General features: G+C 43.3%; 1 protein-coding gene across 1 annotated transcript in view; it reads left to right on the top strand.

Moving 5' to 3' along the window:
- LAMB4 (laminin subunit beta 4) overlaps nt 1–18,186 on the top strand; it is a 76,874-nt gene that overhangs the window by 31,738 nt on the left and 26,950 nt on the right. Inside the window, exons 14-22 of the mRNA XM_037518655.2 lie at nt 6,084–6,269; nt 8,004–8,119; nt 8,915–9,035; nt 11,214–11,391; nt 12,437–12,580; nt 13,968–14,199; nt 14,661–14,818; nt 15,982–16,206; nt 16,968–17,188. Of these exons, the coding sequence (XP_037374552.1) occupies nt 6,084–6,269; nt 8,004–8,119; nt 8,915–9,035; nt 11,214–11,391; nt 12,437–12,580; nt 13,968–14,199; nt 14,661–14,818; nt 15,982–16,206; nt 16,968–17,188 (1,581 nt within the window). The remainder of the gene's footprint in view (nt 1–6,083; nt 6,270–8,003; nt 8,120–8,914; nt 9,036–11,213; nt 11,392–12,436; nt 12,581–13,967; nt 14,200–14,660; nt 14,819–15,981; nt 16,207–16,967; nt 17,189–18,186) is intronic.

Below are 18,186 nucleotides of genomic sequence, written 5' to 3'. Positions count from 1 at the left end.
GTTTGGTGGGCTCCTGATGGGAGCTGGTCACCAGGAAGACCAAGGCATGATCGCAAGCTTGAAGTTTCACCCCTACCCTCACCTCTCATTCCATAAGAAGTAGAGATGGGCTAGAGATTGAGATAATAGTCAATCAGACCAAGATGATGAATGCACCATAAAAAAGTGTGCCACAAAAATCTCAAAATTTCAGGGTACAGGGAGCTTCCAGATTGCTGAACTCATCCATGTGACAGGAGAGTGGTGCACTCTAACTCTTCAGGACCAGAAGTTCTACTTAGAGAGCCTCCCAGTTATCACCCTATATGTCTCTTCATTTGATTGTTTATATCCTTTATTATATACTTTACCACTAAACATAACTTTCCCTGAGTTGTAGGAACCATTCTAGCAAATGGAACCCAAGTATGTGATCATGGGAACCCCAATGTATAGCCACTCCATCATGATTACAGAACCTGTACTTCTGATTGGTTGGGAGATGGGCACGATCTTTCAGGGCTCAGTTCCTTGCATCAGATCCCACAGTGTAACTGCAGACAAAGAGTGTCACCTGGGAATTTATTACACTTGGAGAATCTCAGGCCCTACCCCATACCTGCAGAATCTGATAGGCTGTGACTGCTATGCAGTTTGGAAAACACGGATTTGTTTAGAAGTTACCTATGGTCACAAGAAGTTAATATTGATTTAATTTTGCATAGCATAGGCTTTAAAATGGTATAAAGTTAATTCCATAATATGTTTTCTGTATAAAATCAGTTAAATAGTTTATAATTTTGTGTTAGAAGATGAACATAATTGGCAAGGGGGAATAAAGAACAACTAAACATCACTCCAGTGTGGCCTGTCTAAAAGGTTCTCATCACAGAGAGGTCAGGGGGCAGGTCAGAAAGCTTGACTGAGAATCTGAATAGTAAACACCAGAATAAAGGGGATCACCAAAGGAGGTCACAGCTGACCGCGGGGCTGAGTGCTCAAGATGAACAAGGACTGTGAAATTGACAACCTTGTTTGTTAAACCAGCAATAAAACACCAACTAAGCAAACATCTATGACCAGGGTAAAGTGAAAACTTAGAAACAGGAGTAATTGGAGATTATAACTCCAATTTGGATACAATTAAATGACTAAGAAGACAATGTTATAAAAGCCCATGAAAATCAGGACTCTAAAGAAACTGGATTCATGAAAATGTGGTTCCTCTACTTTAGTTTGACTGGTAGAATTTGTCTATACTGGCAGAGCCTCTTGTAGGAACTTGTCAGACCAACTCCTATAAACTGAGAGCTAAGAGAAATGGATCTGGAACCTATCAAAAATTACAATTATTCCATACCTATTACTGAATTTCTGCCAATTTCTCCTTGAAATTTCACACTAAAACATAGCATTTGCATTTTCTAATGCCATAAAATCAACCGGTAAGAGCAAATGTTTGGCCATTTAGAATTTCACCAATATAGCATCCTTTAAAAAGTTAATCGAATACACAGTCTTATAGCCACCATTTCATAGAGAAACAAAAATACAAACCACCTCTATGAGTTCTTCCTGAGGTTATTAAATGAGGATCATGTTAACTTTTAATCTATGGTACAACTGGAACTTCTTTAATAACTTACAATAATGTTTCTTTTTTAAGATGTTAACAACAGCTTTGCCTTCATGTGATGTGTATTTCCAGCAACAAGGAAATGATTTCATAATTGACAAGGGAAATATACTGCTGAAGAGAAATCAGAAGCAAAGCTTACAAGTTGACCAGCAGAGCAAGGTAAACCATTTATTAACCACCATGTTCTGCCCTGCCATCAATGAATAATCTGGGTAATGCATTCAGAACCATGCCTGGCCTGTGTAAACACTCAGTGTAAGCTCTTATTCTCAAGAATGAAATGGAGGAAAGGAAGAACTAAGCTCAAAGTAATTAGAGCCCTTGAGGGAAACTTCAATTGCTTTATTTCTTTTTAAAATGAAAATTTCTGGGAAACTGCATTCCAGAGAGCTGTAGAGTCAAACACTTGTTTTTAAAAAAAATTTCTTGGGGGCCTCCCCAGTGGCGCAGCGGTTGAGCGCTGGGTTGCGAAGCTGCCTGCAGCCTCTGCAGTGCAGGTTCGATCCCTGGCTGCATCCCGGCCACCGGAGGAGGATCCCACATGGTGTGCAGACCTCTCCTGCCGCCCACTGCTCCCCTCAGCAGTGTACTTCGGTCCTTCTGCCTGCTCTGCTCCCCGCTCTGGTGAATTTTCTCACCCTCCCGTGCTTCTGACTGTACCCAGTGCTTGTATAAATAAATGAAAAATAAATCTAAAAAAAAAAAAATTTCTTGGGCCTCCCCTGGTGGCGCAGCGGTTGAGCACTGGGTTGCGAGGCTGCCCACAGCCTCTGCAGCGCCAGTTCGATCCCCGGCCACCAGCGAGGGTCCCACAAAAAAAAAAAAAAAAAAAAAAAAAATTCTTGAAGTCCCGTTGGTTTACATCATTGTTAGTATTTGGAGGTAAGGATCTCACCCTTCAGGTGGAGCCATCTTAGTGCACCCACTACCAAAACACCCATAGTCCTCTACCATAGGAAAACCATCATTATTTGCAGATGGCACCATAATATACATAGGGAACCCTAAAGACTCCACTGAAAAACTAGTTAAAACAATAAGCAGTTCAGCATACTGGCAGGTTAGAGTCTGACACTTTGAATTCTTGTTACTTTAGTAACAATTTAGTATTTAGTAACAATTTCTTATTACTTTAGTAAGGAAAGATACAATGCTGATTGGAGAAAAAAGGACATGTGAGTATCACTGGGGATGGTGCATGGCTATTCCCTCATTTCTGAAGCAGAGCTAGGTCAGTGCCAGGATAGTGCCAGAATGGTACTGATCCCCCAGGGTCCTCTGCCCAATAACTCTGGAAAGCTGGAGAAGACCCAAAGGTGTTGTAGCCATCCAACCAGCATTCATTAGAAGTCACGGCCACTTTTGGCCTGCTTGTTCATTCATTCTTTACCCTGGGGTCTTTATTCAGTGTACCTGAGTGCCTGTGCATGGACGGGCATGTTGGAAAAGCAAATGAAAGCAGATGTTGGCTGTCTGTTCACAAACCCAGCCCCTGAAAAACTGTCCCTTACATATAAAAGGCTTTCTTAAGTGAATGAATGGTTGAATGAATGACAACAGAAATAATTAGACATACGTGCTGCCCTTAAGACTATGATGGGGGAAAGAACCATGTACACAAAGAAGGACCACCTGACAGGATGGGCAGGAATCAGGAAAGAGGTGCAAGGGATGTACGATGGACTTCAGATAAAAAACCTACCACTGGTTGAGGGGGTCAGAAGAGACTTTGCAGCAGCATTTCTCCTTGTGTTCCAGTCATGGAGGCTTTTGGCTTTCTCTTCTGCTGATTTCTGTTCCCGCACCACATGCCCATGAAACCTCTGCTTCTCCAGCCTTCTCGGTCTGAAACCCACCTGAAAAAGAAGAGCAGGAGAATGAGTCACTGTTCCTTCCTCTCCCTCCTGGTAGCATAGGCAAATTTTACCATATGTGGTATTGCCCAAGGAGTTCATGTAGAATGCAGATTCCAGGACCTTCCCTTCCAGATGCTGTGGCAGGGGTTCCAGAGCTACCAGAAATCTGCCTGCTTGCCAACTACCTTGAGGTGATTCTCATTTGGGTGGTCCAGGACAGCACTTTGAGAAACACTGCTCTAAGCCTCTAAGCCGAGGGGCAAACTGAGTATACCCTTCTCACTCCTATCCTGCCTAAAAACATGCCTCTGTCTTACTGAATCACTGAACTTCTACTCATCCTTTAAGACCCAGTTCTGATTTATCTTTCTCTGACAATTCCTGCACTGACAGATGGACCTAATTAGTCACTTCTATCTCTGGGGGTCCCACAGATTAGTATTTTTCAAGTTGCAGGTCATGCCTGTTGGTAAGTAGGTCATGCTATCAATTTACTGGGTCAGCATAGTGCATGGAATACAAAATAAGGGTGTATATTTGTTTCAGTGTTATATAAATGTGTGTGTGTGTGTGTGTGTGTGCATGCACATGCATGCTTAGCCAGTGTTTTAGGGTGGGTTTCCTGGAAGCAGACATTATAAGAGTGATTCAGTTTATTGGCTTTGTTAGGGTTCATCAGGAGGAACCTGTCAAGGAACCTTGGTAGAGCTGGGAGGAAAAGTGAGGCGAGGATGAGCTCTGGGAGGTGCCTAGCTGTGATCTAATCCCCCGAAAACTCTGAGGCATAATTTGTCCATCAGGTTGTCCCCTGCAGACTCAAGGGTCAGCCTCTTGTAGTCCCGTGTTGGTCAGTCCAGGCTGTAGCTGCCAGGGCAGGTGCCGATAACTCCCTGCAATGTGACTCCCCTCATCCAAGGCAATTCCCAGTGGAGAGCCACAGCAGCTGCCAGTCACCGGAGCTGCAGGCTAGCTGGCACAGCTGGCAAAGGAGAGCTGACAATACACCAACAGTATCCTCCAGAGTCCGCTCCCTGTGAGCTCAGGCCAACACACAGGTCCAGGGCAAAATAGAAGTACCAGGGCCCCTTGCTCAAAAATTAGGGGAAGTAGACACTGAAGGTACTAAGACATAAAACATTTAACTTTCTTCTGTAGTCTCTCTCCCAGCGTGCCAAAGAGTTTTTATTTGCTATTTAACATCATATAGTCTAGCTACTGGGGGCCTTGCATCACATCATGCTCTTCAGAAAAACTTTAAGACAAGAGGAAAGAGTAGAATAGGGTGAGGTCTCAGGTAAAACAAACCCCAGCTGGATCCACAGAGGAACCCAGAAGCCTGAGCTGCAACAAAGTTGTCCCGCCTGGTATCAGGCGGTCATTGGCCGTGAGCTGGAGGGCTGGGGTGGGGTGGGAGGGAAGTGGGAAGGCAACTCTCTGGAGAGGGGAGGCAACTGTGAGCTGCTGGAAGCCATACAGCAACTGGGAGTAAAAGGGGTGGGGGGGCACCAGCCTGGAAAAGACGAGCTGAGAGGGGCATGTGTGGTTTCTACTGCAGTTGGAAGAGTATTTTTACATGTTTGTAAAACATTTCCTACAGAGGAGCTTACATCTCCTCTAGCTATTGAAACCTCCTCTGGCAAGATGGTTTCTTCCTTACATTTCTATCTTCTATGCGGGACTCCAAACGCCAGTGTGGCAGGGGCTCTGTCCTAGTCATCTTTGCATTCTAGTTCACAGGCTGGCTCTGAGTTACTACTAAGTAAACAGTCTTCAAATGAAGAGCATTTGGGGGTAGATCACAAAGTAACTTGAACTGCAGGCTAAGTAATTTGGGTGTGATTCTGTTGGCAGCCGAAAAGAGCTTGAAATACTTGTTGGCAGTAGCATGCAATGTGTGCTGCGCTAGGGAGACAACGGAGGGAACAGCCAGAGGCCTGTGGCAGCAATACAGGCGAGAGGCAACAAGAGGGAAAATTCCGGGGGAGGCTGTGAGTGTGGAGAGGCAGATGCAAAAAAGTCATCAAGGAAGTGTTATCTGCAGGGTCCAGATGGTGCCAGTTGACATGCTGTATAGACTGCAGGGATCCTAACTAAGTGTGTGAAGAATTTTGTCCTCTGTGCTCCCCGAGCAGATGGAAGAAGAGCATTTCTCTGATTTGCATGGAAGTAATAGCTGAAAAATAAATCCATGTGGATGTTCTCATTGTCATGCACATTTAGGCAAAATCCATGATGTAGGCATGGGAATATTTTCTTTTCCTCCATATTCTGGCCAGAAGTCCACAGGCATATCAGAGAAAACCCGAGGTCATCAAAATGGAATTTGCTTAGTTCATTAGCACATGGGGTACTTAAAATTAAAGTGGTTTCCAGAGACAGAGCTTTCAAATCAATCATTCTCTTCAGTAATACAGGTCCCAAGGCTGCAGATTCAGCACATTATTGCCGCCTGTATTCTGGACTGCATCCTGGTAGAATAATCACCCCTGCCGCAGATGGCTCATACACAGCAGGAAATACATATCATTGGGGGCGGGGGTGGGGGCTGTTCTGTAAAGTCTAGGTTTTGACTGTAAGGCAAAGCTATGTATGTTTTTCTCCAATTTTAGGGCTCTGTGGGTTTGGGCCAGATGCCCACTGTTCACATTGTTTTCCGAGAGCCGGTCCCTGGGACCCCGGTTACATGGACTGGACCTGGGTTTGCCCAGCTTCTCCCAGGGGCTGGCCTGAGATTTGCTGTCAACAACATTCCCTTTCCCATGGACTTCGCCATTGCCCTCCGCTATGAAACTCAGGTACTTTAGCTTCCTCTACTCTTACTTTGTCGGTGGTAAAAAGCTGAAATGCGTTCTCCAACCGAGTGTTTCCATTCCACTCTTGCTAGATAGCTTCATCGTAAACTGATTTGCAAAAAGTAGAACATCTGGAGAGCATTATAAACCAATGGGTCTTCCAAAGAGATTAAAGCAACACAAGTGAGCCTCACACACACACGCTTTATTCCACAGAGAGAAGCTCAAGGCGCAGTTATAGATTTAAGTTAGTAGATTTAAGGAAGTGGTGATGGAATGTTTGTATAAGAACAATAAATAACTGAAACAACACAAATCCTGTTCTCCTGGGAATTTTTTTGCCCTGAATATTTATAAACTAACAGATTTAGACTCACAGAGATGCAAAAGAGACATCTATTACATTTGGATTTTTCCTTGAAATGAGAAAAACTAAAAGCAGACTGCAACTCCTGCCACCCACAGCCTGGCTACCCCTCCCCCACCTTTTGAGAAAAATCCAAGACAGGAAACAAATTAGAAAATATTTCATCTAGTGCGGTAGTTCCTCGCCCTTTCTTTGCATGACATTAAAAAAAACATATAATCTGAAATCTCACAGACTGTCTCCTCTGAAAATATTTTACACAGCTGGGGGTGAGAGGGGCCTGTCTTAGAGCCCCTGGCGTCCCTCCAGGGAGCACATTCTGGAAGCACTCCCTGTGTATTGCATGACCGTAGCTGCCCTGAAACTCTTTATATGACATAATTCTCCATTTTTCACTAACAAATGAAAGCTTAGGGACTTCAGTGAACTTTGACCTGGTGAGGGTGATAAGAAAGCCATTAAAATAGATTTATATACATATTGATTCCTCCACAGAAAAGACATGTCTCTGAAAGCTTTAAAAAGCTTTTCCAGGGCCTCCCCGGTGGCGCAGCGGTTGAGCGCTGGGTTGCGAAGCTGCCCATAGCCTCTGCAGCAATGGTTCGATCCCCGGCTGCTCCCCGGCCACCGGAGGAGGGTCCCACATGGCACGCAGACCTCTCCTGCGGCCCGCTGCTCCCCTCAGCAGTGTACTTCGGTCCTTCTGCCTGCTCTGCTCCCTGCTCTGGCTCTGGTGAATTCTCTCACCCTCCCGCGCTTCGGGCTGTACCCAGTGCTTGTATAAATAAATAAAAAAAAATGAATCTTTAAAAAAAAAAAAAAAGCTTTTCCAAATTGTAAGCTTTTTAGAATATATCTAATTAGAATATTCTGTAAATTTTTTTAAATATGAAAGTATATATGGAAAAATAACAAATTTTAAATGATTCAACAAATTGTTAAATAATACTCAATATAATTTATATGATATCTTTAACACTATAGAAAAAGTATATATCCTATTCTAAAGGATTCCAATTTTTTTCTTTGTTCTGTAATCCAGGAACACAAAGCATTGTTTCTTTGGGAGACAGGGATTGAAGACAAGATGTGTCAGGAATGCTAGGGAGTTTCCAGGCGTATGAGCTATAGTGGTAACTAGAAACAATATTCTTCCTACCTGGACCACAACTCAGACACCAAAAAGTTGGGCCTCTTCTTCCCCTTGAGGGAAGAACCTCTAAGATTTCTTTCAGTTCCCAAATTCTGGTTTCTGAGAGGACCCTGGGATCTAAATTTGGTCACATATTGCCCATGAGGTGCATGTTTGTGTGTGTGAAACAGATCCCCACGTGCTCACAGTGACATGCTGTTCTGTCATGCTTGTCTAGTCCACAGGTGACTGGGCCGTCCAGACTGTGGTCAACCCCCCCGGAGGGAGGGAGCACTGCACACACAGGACCCCACAGCCAAAGCCTCAATCTTTTGCCTTGCCAGCGGCATCCAGGTATGCATGGGAACTGTCTTGAACACTGAAGATCTCTTAGAATTTCATTCCTATATCAACAATTTGTATCCAGGAGCTGAGGGGAAGAAGAGGTATATTGAAGGAGACTATAATATTTATTAAGTGCTTTCTGTGTGATGTACTATGTTTTACATTTAATATATTTTTAATCTTCCCAGCAACTCAGTGAGGTATAATTTATTATCAGATGACTAGGAAATTGAGAACGAGAATGCTTAGTGGATTTGCCCAAGTCTCATAACTAGTGTGAAGTAGAACCAGGATTCCAGTCCTGACTCTAAATCTTGAGAATGTTCCTTTCCATTGCCCATATGGCCTTGGGATGTGGGCAAATGAAATGCTACAAGAATAAGAGTAAAATATTCAGCTTGAGTTATCTCAACAGCTGAGCAAAGACCTACTAATTGTGAGGCCACAAATTTTGCTTCATCAGAGATTTGTGGAAAAATTAAACAGGGATCTTGTTGATCTCTGTTTAAGGTCCCATGGGATGGGAAGACCTTTGTTCCATCCTTTCCCCAAAGCCAACCCATAGCCAGTAGTTTCTAAGGCTTTGCTATTTGGCACAATCTGACGGAAAAGCCATGGGGACCCCAAGTGTGGTTTACTGTCCACTCTGTACCCACCCACCTGAGCTGGTCTAGACCAAGTGCTTGCCTTACCCCATGCAGAACCCACTTCACGGCATGGATGGGACACTACCAAAACGATGGCCATCAGGTTAAATAACTCTACTTTTGCCACTGAATTTTTGCTTTATTTCTCATAATACAGAATCGTGCTGCTTCCCACACCCATCTGCTTAGAACCAGATGTACAATATTCCATAGATGTCTATTTTTCTCAGCCTTTGGAAGGAGGGTCCCACGCTCATTCACACATCCTGGTTGATTCTGTAAGTATCACAGAACTTTGTGGGTGCTTCCTTGTAACTGAGCTCCATTACAATTCTATTTTTAGAATCTCTGGTAAAATGTTTCTTGAGAAGTACAAATGTGCTTGCTTCATTATAAAAGTCACCTAATAGCAATTGCAAATCTTCTAGAAGAGTATGTGCCAGTCACGGTTTGGGGTGTTTTGCATGTTCTGTTATTTGGTCAATAAGCTTTTGAGGTAGTACTGTCATTATCCCCATCTTACAGACAGCAGAACTGAGGCACAGGGTTGCAATGCTAGTGAGTGAGGAATGGGGAATTGGCAGATTTCCTGATTCCAGAGTCCTGCTCTGAGCCACTGCAGCATACTGGCTTTTCAGAAAGTTTGGGGAGAAATGCCACCACTTTTTATACTATCATCTTGCTAGTTGCTGTTTTCTATATACTTAAACTTGCATGTCATTGTAAGCAGAATGCTCATCCAAGTCTGTGTGTGGATTTTTTCCTTCATATGCCTTTTCTTGTGGTGCTTATGTAGTCTTCTTATAATTTTTAGAAGTAATGCATATTATTTCCATAAGTAATTTTGCAGGCTCTTTCCCTCAGCTTGAGCCATAGTTGTATCTTCCAAAGCTGTCACTGCACAAATTCAGGTCCAGGCTGGGTAGAGTTTGGACACTGAGTGAATTCACTTGTACACTTGTCTCTTGCCCTGCCTCAGAGTCATCTCAATTGTTTCTCTTTTTCACTATGTATACTTGGTACTTATTTTTTAAGTGTTTTACAATATAGTCCTATATAAGGTGTTGTGGCTCTTGAAATAATTTGTCAAGTTATTTTCTGAAAAGTATCCTCCCATTCATTTTCAGGATCATCAGTAATGAACCAGTTCTATCCCACCTTCAATGGAATTGTGTGGGATTTTTATCTTTCACTTATTTTTTTCTGTTTGCTCAATGTGCACTTATTTTTTAGTAACATGTTATTGATTTATGAGAGTGTATAAATGTGGGGGGTACATCTTCACCTCAGTGTGTGTGTAAGCCTCACCTCTCCCACCACCAAAGTTCTAGGGGAACTTCCTCCTATCAGGTTCTGTGAGATTATTAAAAAGTGGCTTTGTGGATAACAACCAAATGTTCTGTTAAAATTCCATTTTTAATTTGTGAGTATCTTCTAGTATCATGGTTGAATTTCAAACTACAGCTCTGCAAAGTTTTGTTAGAATACAGTCATGCCCGTTTGTTTACATACTTTCAAAGTACAAAGGCAGAGCTCTTAGTTGCTGCAGAGACCTATGGCCACAAAGCCAGAAATATTTACCATCTGGCCTTGTACAGAAAATTTAATTGACCCCTGATTTAATGAGATGTGTATCTGTATTCAGAATTGTGTCTTCACAAAGTTCAATTTTTAACCATCAGTACATTTTAAAGGTATGCCCTGGAATTTTGTGATTTCATTCTATGCTATATAATTCCATTTGAGGCAGACAGACCTAGGATTTTATTCAGCAAATTCAGCTCCTGTAACAGCAAAGAAAAGTCATAGGTTATGTTTCCTGTAGTAGGATTACATGATTTAGCAGAAGGGAAAGTAAGAAAAAGAAGGGAGAGAGAGAGGAAGAGAAGGAAGAATGGAAGGGGATACCCAGCTAAGTTTGAATTTCAGAAAACCAATGAATATCTTATTACACTTAATATAATCATTAACTGGAAACACTTTCTTAAAAAGATTTATTTATTTATACAAGCACTGGGGTATAGGCCAGAGGCGCGGGAGGGTGAGAGAATTCACCAGAGACGGAGCAGGGAGCTGAACAGGCAGAAGGACTGAAATACACTGCTGAGGGGAGCAGCAGACGGCAGGAGAGGTCTGCCCTGCCATGTGGGAATCTCCCTGGCTGGCTGGGAAAGAACTGGTGCCACGGAGGCTGCGGACAGCTTCAGAGCACTGTGCTGAATTCAACCCGTTCTGCCCCTGGGGAGGCCCATTAACTGTAAATATTTAAAGATTTCTTAAGTAAATTGAAAGCCTTAAAATCTTCATTCCTTCCAAGGCAATTTAAAGGGATTGAATTAAATCTCTTTTTAACATTAGTCTCATAGATTTATTTATTTATTTTTTTTTTTGGTAACTAGAATCTTGAACAGGAAACAGTAATGAACATAAATTTTCTTTTCTCATTATTTCAAAAGCTTGGTCTTATTCCCCAAATCAATTCATTGGAGAATTTCTTCAGCAAGCAGGACTTAGATGAATATCAGCTGAACAATTGTGTTGAAATCGCCTTGGGAGTAAGCCCTGAGGTGCTCCCCAGCGTGTGTGAGAAGCTCCTGGTCAGCATGTCCGCCAGGCTGCACAACGGGGCAGTGCGTGAGTATCTGTGTAATGGGCTCCACTGAAGCACCGCTCTCGCCAAGTGCGTTTTGGAATGTAAGTGCTTCTGTTTAATTGATCTTAACATCTACTCCAAACAACCTGATGGGAATGCCAGTCACCCAGTGAGTAGATCCACACAGCAGCCTGTGATGTGTTGGAATCATAATGTAGTACAGTAAGTGGACAACAGAGAAGCCTTGCAGTGACTTTGCAGTGCTACACTACAGGAACAGTGGTCCTAAAACACTTATTTGAAGTTCTGGAATTTTAAGGCTGGGATGAACTCAAAACAACGTTTTCATCCCCAAATCTTCAGTCAATAAATGAAACTATGGGAGTCCAAAGACTCGGTAACTTGTCCATTTCACCTAGCCATAGAGCAGAGTTTCTTAGCCTCAGCACTGCTGAAATTCAGGGCTGGATAATATGTTATTGGGGCAGGTGAGGTTGTCCTGTGCATTATAGGATGTTAGTAGCACCCCTACCTCTGCCCACCTGATACCAGTAGCTCCCTCCCTCCCCCAAGTCTCCAAACTTTGTCAAATTTCTCATGGGGATAGAAGGACAGCTACAATGAGAGCCAGGCTCCCTGACTTCTGGGCAAGTGCTTTTCCCATTATATCGCGGGACTGTGAATTTAGGGTGCCCTCAATCTCATGAAAGATAGTAGAGAGGAAAACTCAAAGATAGAGTCCAGCACCAAAACAGTTCATGAGGAATTAAATAATAATGCTCATAATAATAGCTACATTAGATGAGTAATTAAAACGGTTTATTGAAATATTTCATTTTTTGTGGTGTTTGCAAAGTAATTTTTATTGAGCACACACTATGTACCAAACAGCATTCTAAGTTCTTCACTGGCATTGTCTGTAATCCCTGTAATCACATGAGGTGAATCCTGTGTTGTCCCCATTTAGCAGATGAGGTAATTAAGGATCAGAGCGGAGCCTAATGAAAGAGGTGAGCCAAAGTCACTAACAGGACAAGACACGCCTCTCACTTCCTTCTCCTGTCTTCCTTCTTTTGTTCCCTGCAGCCTGCCAGTGCCACCCCCAGGGCTCGGTGGGCCCCAGCTGCAGCCCTCTGAGAGGCCAGTGTCCGTGCAAACCGCGGGTGACCGGGCGCTGCTGTGACAGGTGCTCCGCAGGAAGCTATGGTCTGGGCCCCCACGGCTGTCACTGTGAGTTGTCAAGAGCAAATGGGGGGCTCACTTGGTCACTGCCTTGGAGATTTGAAGGCAGGAAAGTGGATGTGGGGGGCTGAAAGGGGGGAGGGGTAAGGAATTTGACACCGCCATTCACACTTCTATGTGGGCAAATGTCTATGAGATTTCTACTGTATTTCATTCAGCCATTCAATGGGCACCAGCTTTTACAGGGACTCTTGAGGAAGTGTGAGCGATGGTAAAGGTGTGGTCCTTGCTTTGGGGGTTTTCAGTCTGTGTCAAATAGATGTCATCTAGGTAGGACATGGGAAGGTCATGAGGACTGGCACACTGTGAGGCTGACGCGCTTGCCCAGGGGCTAGAGACGCAGCATTGAGGAAGTGGGTGACGCTGACCCCAGGTTGTTGCCCTTCCTGATGCTGGGGTCACAAACAGCTCAGAACTCATTTTTTCAAGCTGTGCATTCATAGTTCATTCACAGATAGTAAGTCAGTCCTCAAGATAGTAAGTCATGTTCAGGATACAGAGTTGTTTGTCCACAATGTAAGCCGTTAGTGAAAATACTGTTCTCCGCGGAACCCGCCTGAGGAGGAACCAGGCAGGAATCACCTGAGGAATCACCTCCAAGCAGACTAATTCTTCTTTCAGGTCGGGGAACGTATCTAGCCAGTCAGTGGTCAGAGACATGGGCATCTTCCTGGTCATTGCCTGCCTGGTACACCATGCTTAGGTCTGTCATTACCTGTTATTCCTTTTCCTTAAAAAAAATTTTGATGTGGGCCTCCCCTGGTGGCGCAGCGGTTGAGTGCTGGGTTGCGAGGCTGCCCGCAGCCTCTGCAGCACCAGTTCGATCCCCGGTCACCGGCGAGGGTCCCACAAAAAAAAAAAAAAAAAAAAATTTGATGTGCTTGAGATTGCAAAGGAAGACACATCAAAAGAACATTTGTTTCTTGAATCACCCTGTCAAAGAACAATGCCATATTTTTGTGTAGGGAAGATTAGCTCAAACAACTTATCAGAAAAGGATTGATTCTCTACTGTCTCAGTGAGGACAAAGAACAATCTAACCAACTCGAGAAGGGTCTTATCTTCTTTATTGTCTCAAAGTTTGATGCCCAAGATATATGGAGCCAGTTCAAAAAACATTACTTGTTCAGTCATAAACATTTACAAGACCAGTTGTCTAAAACAAACGGTTAATTGATTGAATGCATGGATTGTTTGTTAACAAACATTTGTCTGTGGCTCAGAATACACCAGGCTCACTGAGCACTTCACACATGCGCTTTCTCCACCCTGACTGGGAGGCTGGGGCAGGTTAGGGAGGACAAAAGCAGAACAGGGACTTTTTCACCACCTGACCACTTGCCCCCTCCCCAACTTGCTTCTCTGTTTCATCTAGCATGTCATTGCCACCCTCGCGGCTCAAAGAACACTGTATGTGACCAAATAACAGGACAGTGCCCCTGCCATGGAGAGGTGGCTGGCCAACACTGTGACCAGTGCCTGCCGGGCTATTTTGGATTTCCTGACTGTCATCCTTGCCTTTGTAATGGGTTCTCTGAACGCTGTGACCCAGAGACAGGATCCTGCTTCAATTGCAGAGGTTTCACAACAGGAAGAAACTGTGAAAGGTATGCCGTTCTTGTGCACTTTTATTTGTAATTTCTTTCTTGTGTTCTGATCTCACAACATTCCCTGAAGGGCCACTGAGTAGAGACTCAACAATATTTAAAAGCAGAATGATTGCTATGGGTGGGGGACACACAGCATCATTCCACCATCCTTCAGCATCTTTTTACGAGCCAGACAGTGTCTGATTAAATCAACAACGGGCACAGTTGCCCGGCAACTTGTTTTTCTTGTTCCTGAAATTTGACATGTAAATTCAGTTCTCTTACTCTGAGTTTAATGGTTTAATGACTCTACAGTGGGACTTTCAAAATAAGACAAAACATCATTTTACAGAACAAATGAGAATCTTGTAAAATATTGAGATTTGAAATGTGCAATGTCCTAAAGCACAGCATATCCACATTGGCTAATGTGAGCTTTTCCCAGGAACGTTTTGGTAAGAAAGAAATTGCCTTGACAGATGCATCAATGGCTACTATGGAAATCCTTCTTCAGGACAGTCCTGCCGTCCTTGTCAGTGTCCAGATGTTCCCTCAAGCAATCAGTATTTTGCCCACTCCTGTCATCAGAATCCTTGGGGCTCAGATGTAATCTGCAATTGTCTTCAGGGTTACACAGGTATGAAGTATAGTTCACGATGGTTTTGTCTTCTACCCCACACTGCTATCTGAAAAATGACCACATGTTCATAATGTATCTGCCTTGGGCAAATGCATTGTGCAGAATCTAATCTAATGTCCTTTAAGAAGACAGAGTTTGATAAATTGCTGTTTTACCTAACAAAGTTAAACAAAAACCAATGATAATTAAAATTTTGTTCCACTGAGCTATAACTATTTTTAAATAATGGTCTGGGAAACTAAATGACCAAGTGAATTCAAATCAAATTAATTTATTTAAAGTAAAATCATCACACGTTACATAAGATCTATATGTGATTAAGTAACACAGATAAAATAAGCAATTAAAAAGTAAAAATTTTAATGAGTCAAATGGCTTTCTTGGTATAATTCCAGGCAATTAATTTAACTAGAATTTCACAGATATAACTAATTTTGGAGTTGTCTTGAAGTCCGGATCTGAACGTTGTACAGAGACTGCATAAATCAATTCAGTATTTGTGGCTCAATCAAAAAATTTTATTTTGAAGAATTTAGGCATGAATACAAACATATAGAATGCAAGCAAGGAAAAGTTTATGAAGTCTACTTGATTTAGTCACACTTAGAATACATGGGTCTATTGTCATGACGATAATAAATTACATGACTAACTTTTTTCATCATCGTTACCTCTGAGGTCACTTATGTTTCTGGTTAATTCTCCTCTCTTCCTTTCAACCTTTTCTTGATTTACTTAGTGGCTTGGTTGGTCAGTTTTGAAGAACTAAGACCATGATTGAACAAGAAGAGTATTTCTCAGTGGGAGGAGCACAGATGCAGAGGGGATCCACAGTTTGGCACTTAAGCAACTGCAGCACATGGTGTAAATGAGGACCCAGAAATCCTGTACTCACCGCTGCACTGTTTTAAAGGAAAGATTAGAATCCATTCTTCACCAAGGTCTTATTATGCTCAGAATAATCTTTTCCCTCTCTGAATGGAGAATACATTTTAATGAGAGTTTTGTTTTCGCTCGGAACACTTTTCCTTATTCATTCCCCGTGCGTGACCTCTCATTACACCTAGAGGAGCCCGGTTATTCTCTAGTTACATCGGTCTCCATGTCCCGTCCCCCACCTGCACCCCCTCTAGTCTCCCTTTTCCTCTCCCTTCTTTCAGGTGTGCATTGTGGAGAATGCGCTCCTGGTTTCTATGGAGATCCCAGGATTTCAGGAGCGCCTTGCCGGCCCTGCGCCTGCAACAACAATATCGATGCGAGGGACCCGGAGTCCTGCAGCCGGCGCACAGGGGAATGTCTGAGATGCCAGCACAACACGCAGGGGCCCCACTGCCAGTTCTGCAAACCTGGTTACTTTGGCTCGGCCCTCAATCAGACCTGCAGGAGTAAGTTCACTGGCTCCTCTTGGAGGCGGGGGGAGGGCGAACCTGGGCCGGTGGAGGTCAGCTTGGAAACATCCCCGTGATCATTTCAGTTAGGCCAGAAACGTCAGCTCCACTGGGTGATAGGGCTGTTGCACTGAACTCAGCGGCAGAAATGGGCACAGTGTCACTGCAGGTATTTCAGATGCAGCCACAGTGGATTTCCTGGTGGTGTGAGTTTGCCTCTAACACCTGCCCTGATGTATTTGGAGCCTTCACGGCTGCTCAGAATGTGGTCCACAGGCAATGTGCCACAATCACCTGGGAGCAGGCGTGGGTGTGGGCATGCAGATTCCCAGGCCGTGCCTCAGAGCCCAGGAATTGAATCTCTGGGAGTGAGGCCCAAGAATGTGCATTGTGTTGAGCACACCAAGTGACTTTAACATAAATATAAGAACTGCTGATGTAGAAGATGAGGGCTTGACTCCATGATGAGGACTTTTCAGAATGGCATGAGATAAAGATGAGACTTCCAGTCATTCTAGTTGTGAGCTTTTCGGACATAGTCGGCACAACCATATGTACTTGCTCTTTGAAAAGATCAGAATGGGTCAAATGGGTTTGACCTACTCAGCTTTTTTGATAAATCCTGTACTTCTGTAAAGTGTTGCTTTCTTGGGCCCTTGGAGAAATGATGCACCCAGGTCTAGAAAGCTCTCTGTGTGGTTTGTTGAATGCCAGTACTGTCATTGAATTTACCTCCTGCTGCGACTCTGTTATCCCAGGATGCTCCTGCCATCCTTCTGGTGTGAGTCCGGCTGAATGTCCCCCAGACGAGGGAGCTTGCAGCTGTGACCCTGTCACTGGCACGTGCCCTTGTCTGCCGAATGTCACAGGTCAGACCTGTGACCGGTGTGCTGAAGGATCCTGGAATCTGGTCCCCGGCAGAGGATGTGAGCCATGTGATTGCAACCCCCGGACCTCCCACAGCAGCCACTGTGACCAGGCAAGGCACCTGCCTCATGTACTAGTGAGAAATGGCGACTGGGAGTTCCCAAATATGTGAAATTGTCTATTATGTCCTGTTATGTAGTGGTAGTGGAGTCAGCATTTATCAAGGAATGAAAACTCCGAGAGATAGCGAAAGAGAGAGAGAGAATATTTCAGTTTTCTCTAACCTTCTCTGTGTATGACTAGAAAGGTTGAATTCACACACAGCCTTCCCTTTCCCTACTTTATACATAACATGTAGAGAATACTCAAATCAGCCATCATTAATTAAATTCAATTATGAGTCAAAGCCTTCAGAAACCACAATTCCTTTTTTTGAAAAATTGGGCTGTCATTCCTAGTGTTCATATGGTGTCTTTATAACATACCAGCCTCAGCTGTTTCTAAAGAACGTCCATAATTCATTATTTCCTTGTTTTTCAATCTGATATCCTTTATCTGTTCCAAGGCTCCACCGCAATACCACATTACTTTTGTCATCATGTAGCCTTAGGTTGGTCTCGTTTGTGATCATTTCTCAGACTTCCCTCATTTTTGATGACCTTATCTGTTTTGAGGGGTTTTTTTTATAAAATGTCCCTCAATGCAAATTTTTCTGGTGTTGTTCTGAAGATAAACTTGAATTCTGGTTTTAAAAGAGTCATGGAGGTATTCTCATCATATATTAGAGTCTATAATATTTGTATGACTTATCACTGTTGACATGAATCTTGATCACTCAGCTGAAATCATGTTTGTTGGGTTTCTACTCTACAAAGTTGTTCTTCTTCCTCCTTCCCATTCTGTACTCTTTGGAGAAAATTACTATGTACACTCTACCTGAAAGGAGTGGGAGCAATGCTCTACCTTCTTGAGGGCAAAATATCTCCATAAATTGTTGGAATTCTTCGGTATTGCAGATTTATTTGTCTGTTCTACCCCCATTTATTCACTTGTTTAGATCAGTCTGCACTTATGGATCCTTTATTGAGTTATGATCTAATACTACTTTAT

Source organism: Talpa occidentalis, unplaced genomic scaffold (genome assembly GCF_014898055.3).
Source record: "Talpa occidentalis isolate TD23 unplaced genomic scaffold, MPIMG_talOcc4v2.1, whole genome shotgun sequence".
Lineage (NCBI taxonomy): Eukaryota > Metazoa > Chordata > Mammalia > Eulipotyphla > Talpidae > Talpa > Talpa occidentalis.
This window is presented reverse-complemented; position numbering and strand designations above follow the sequence as displayed.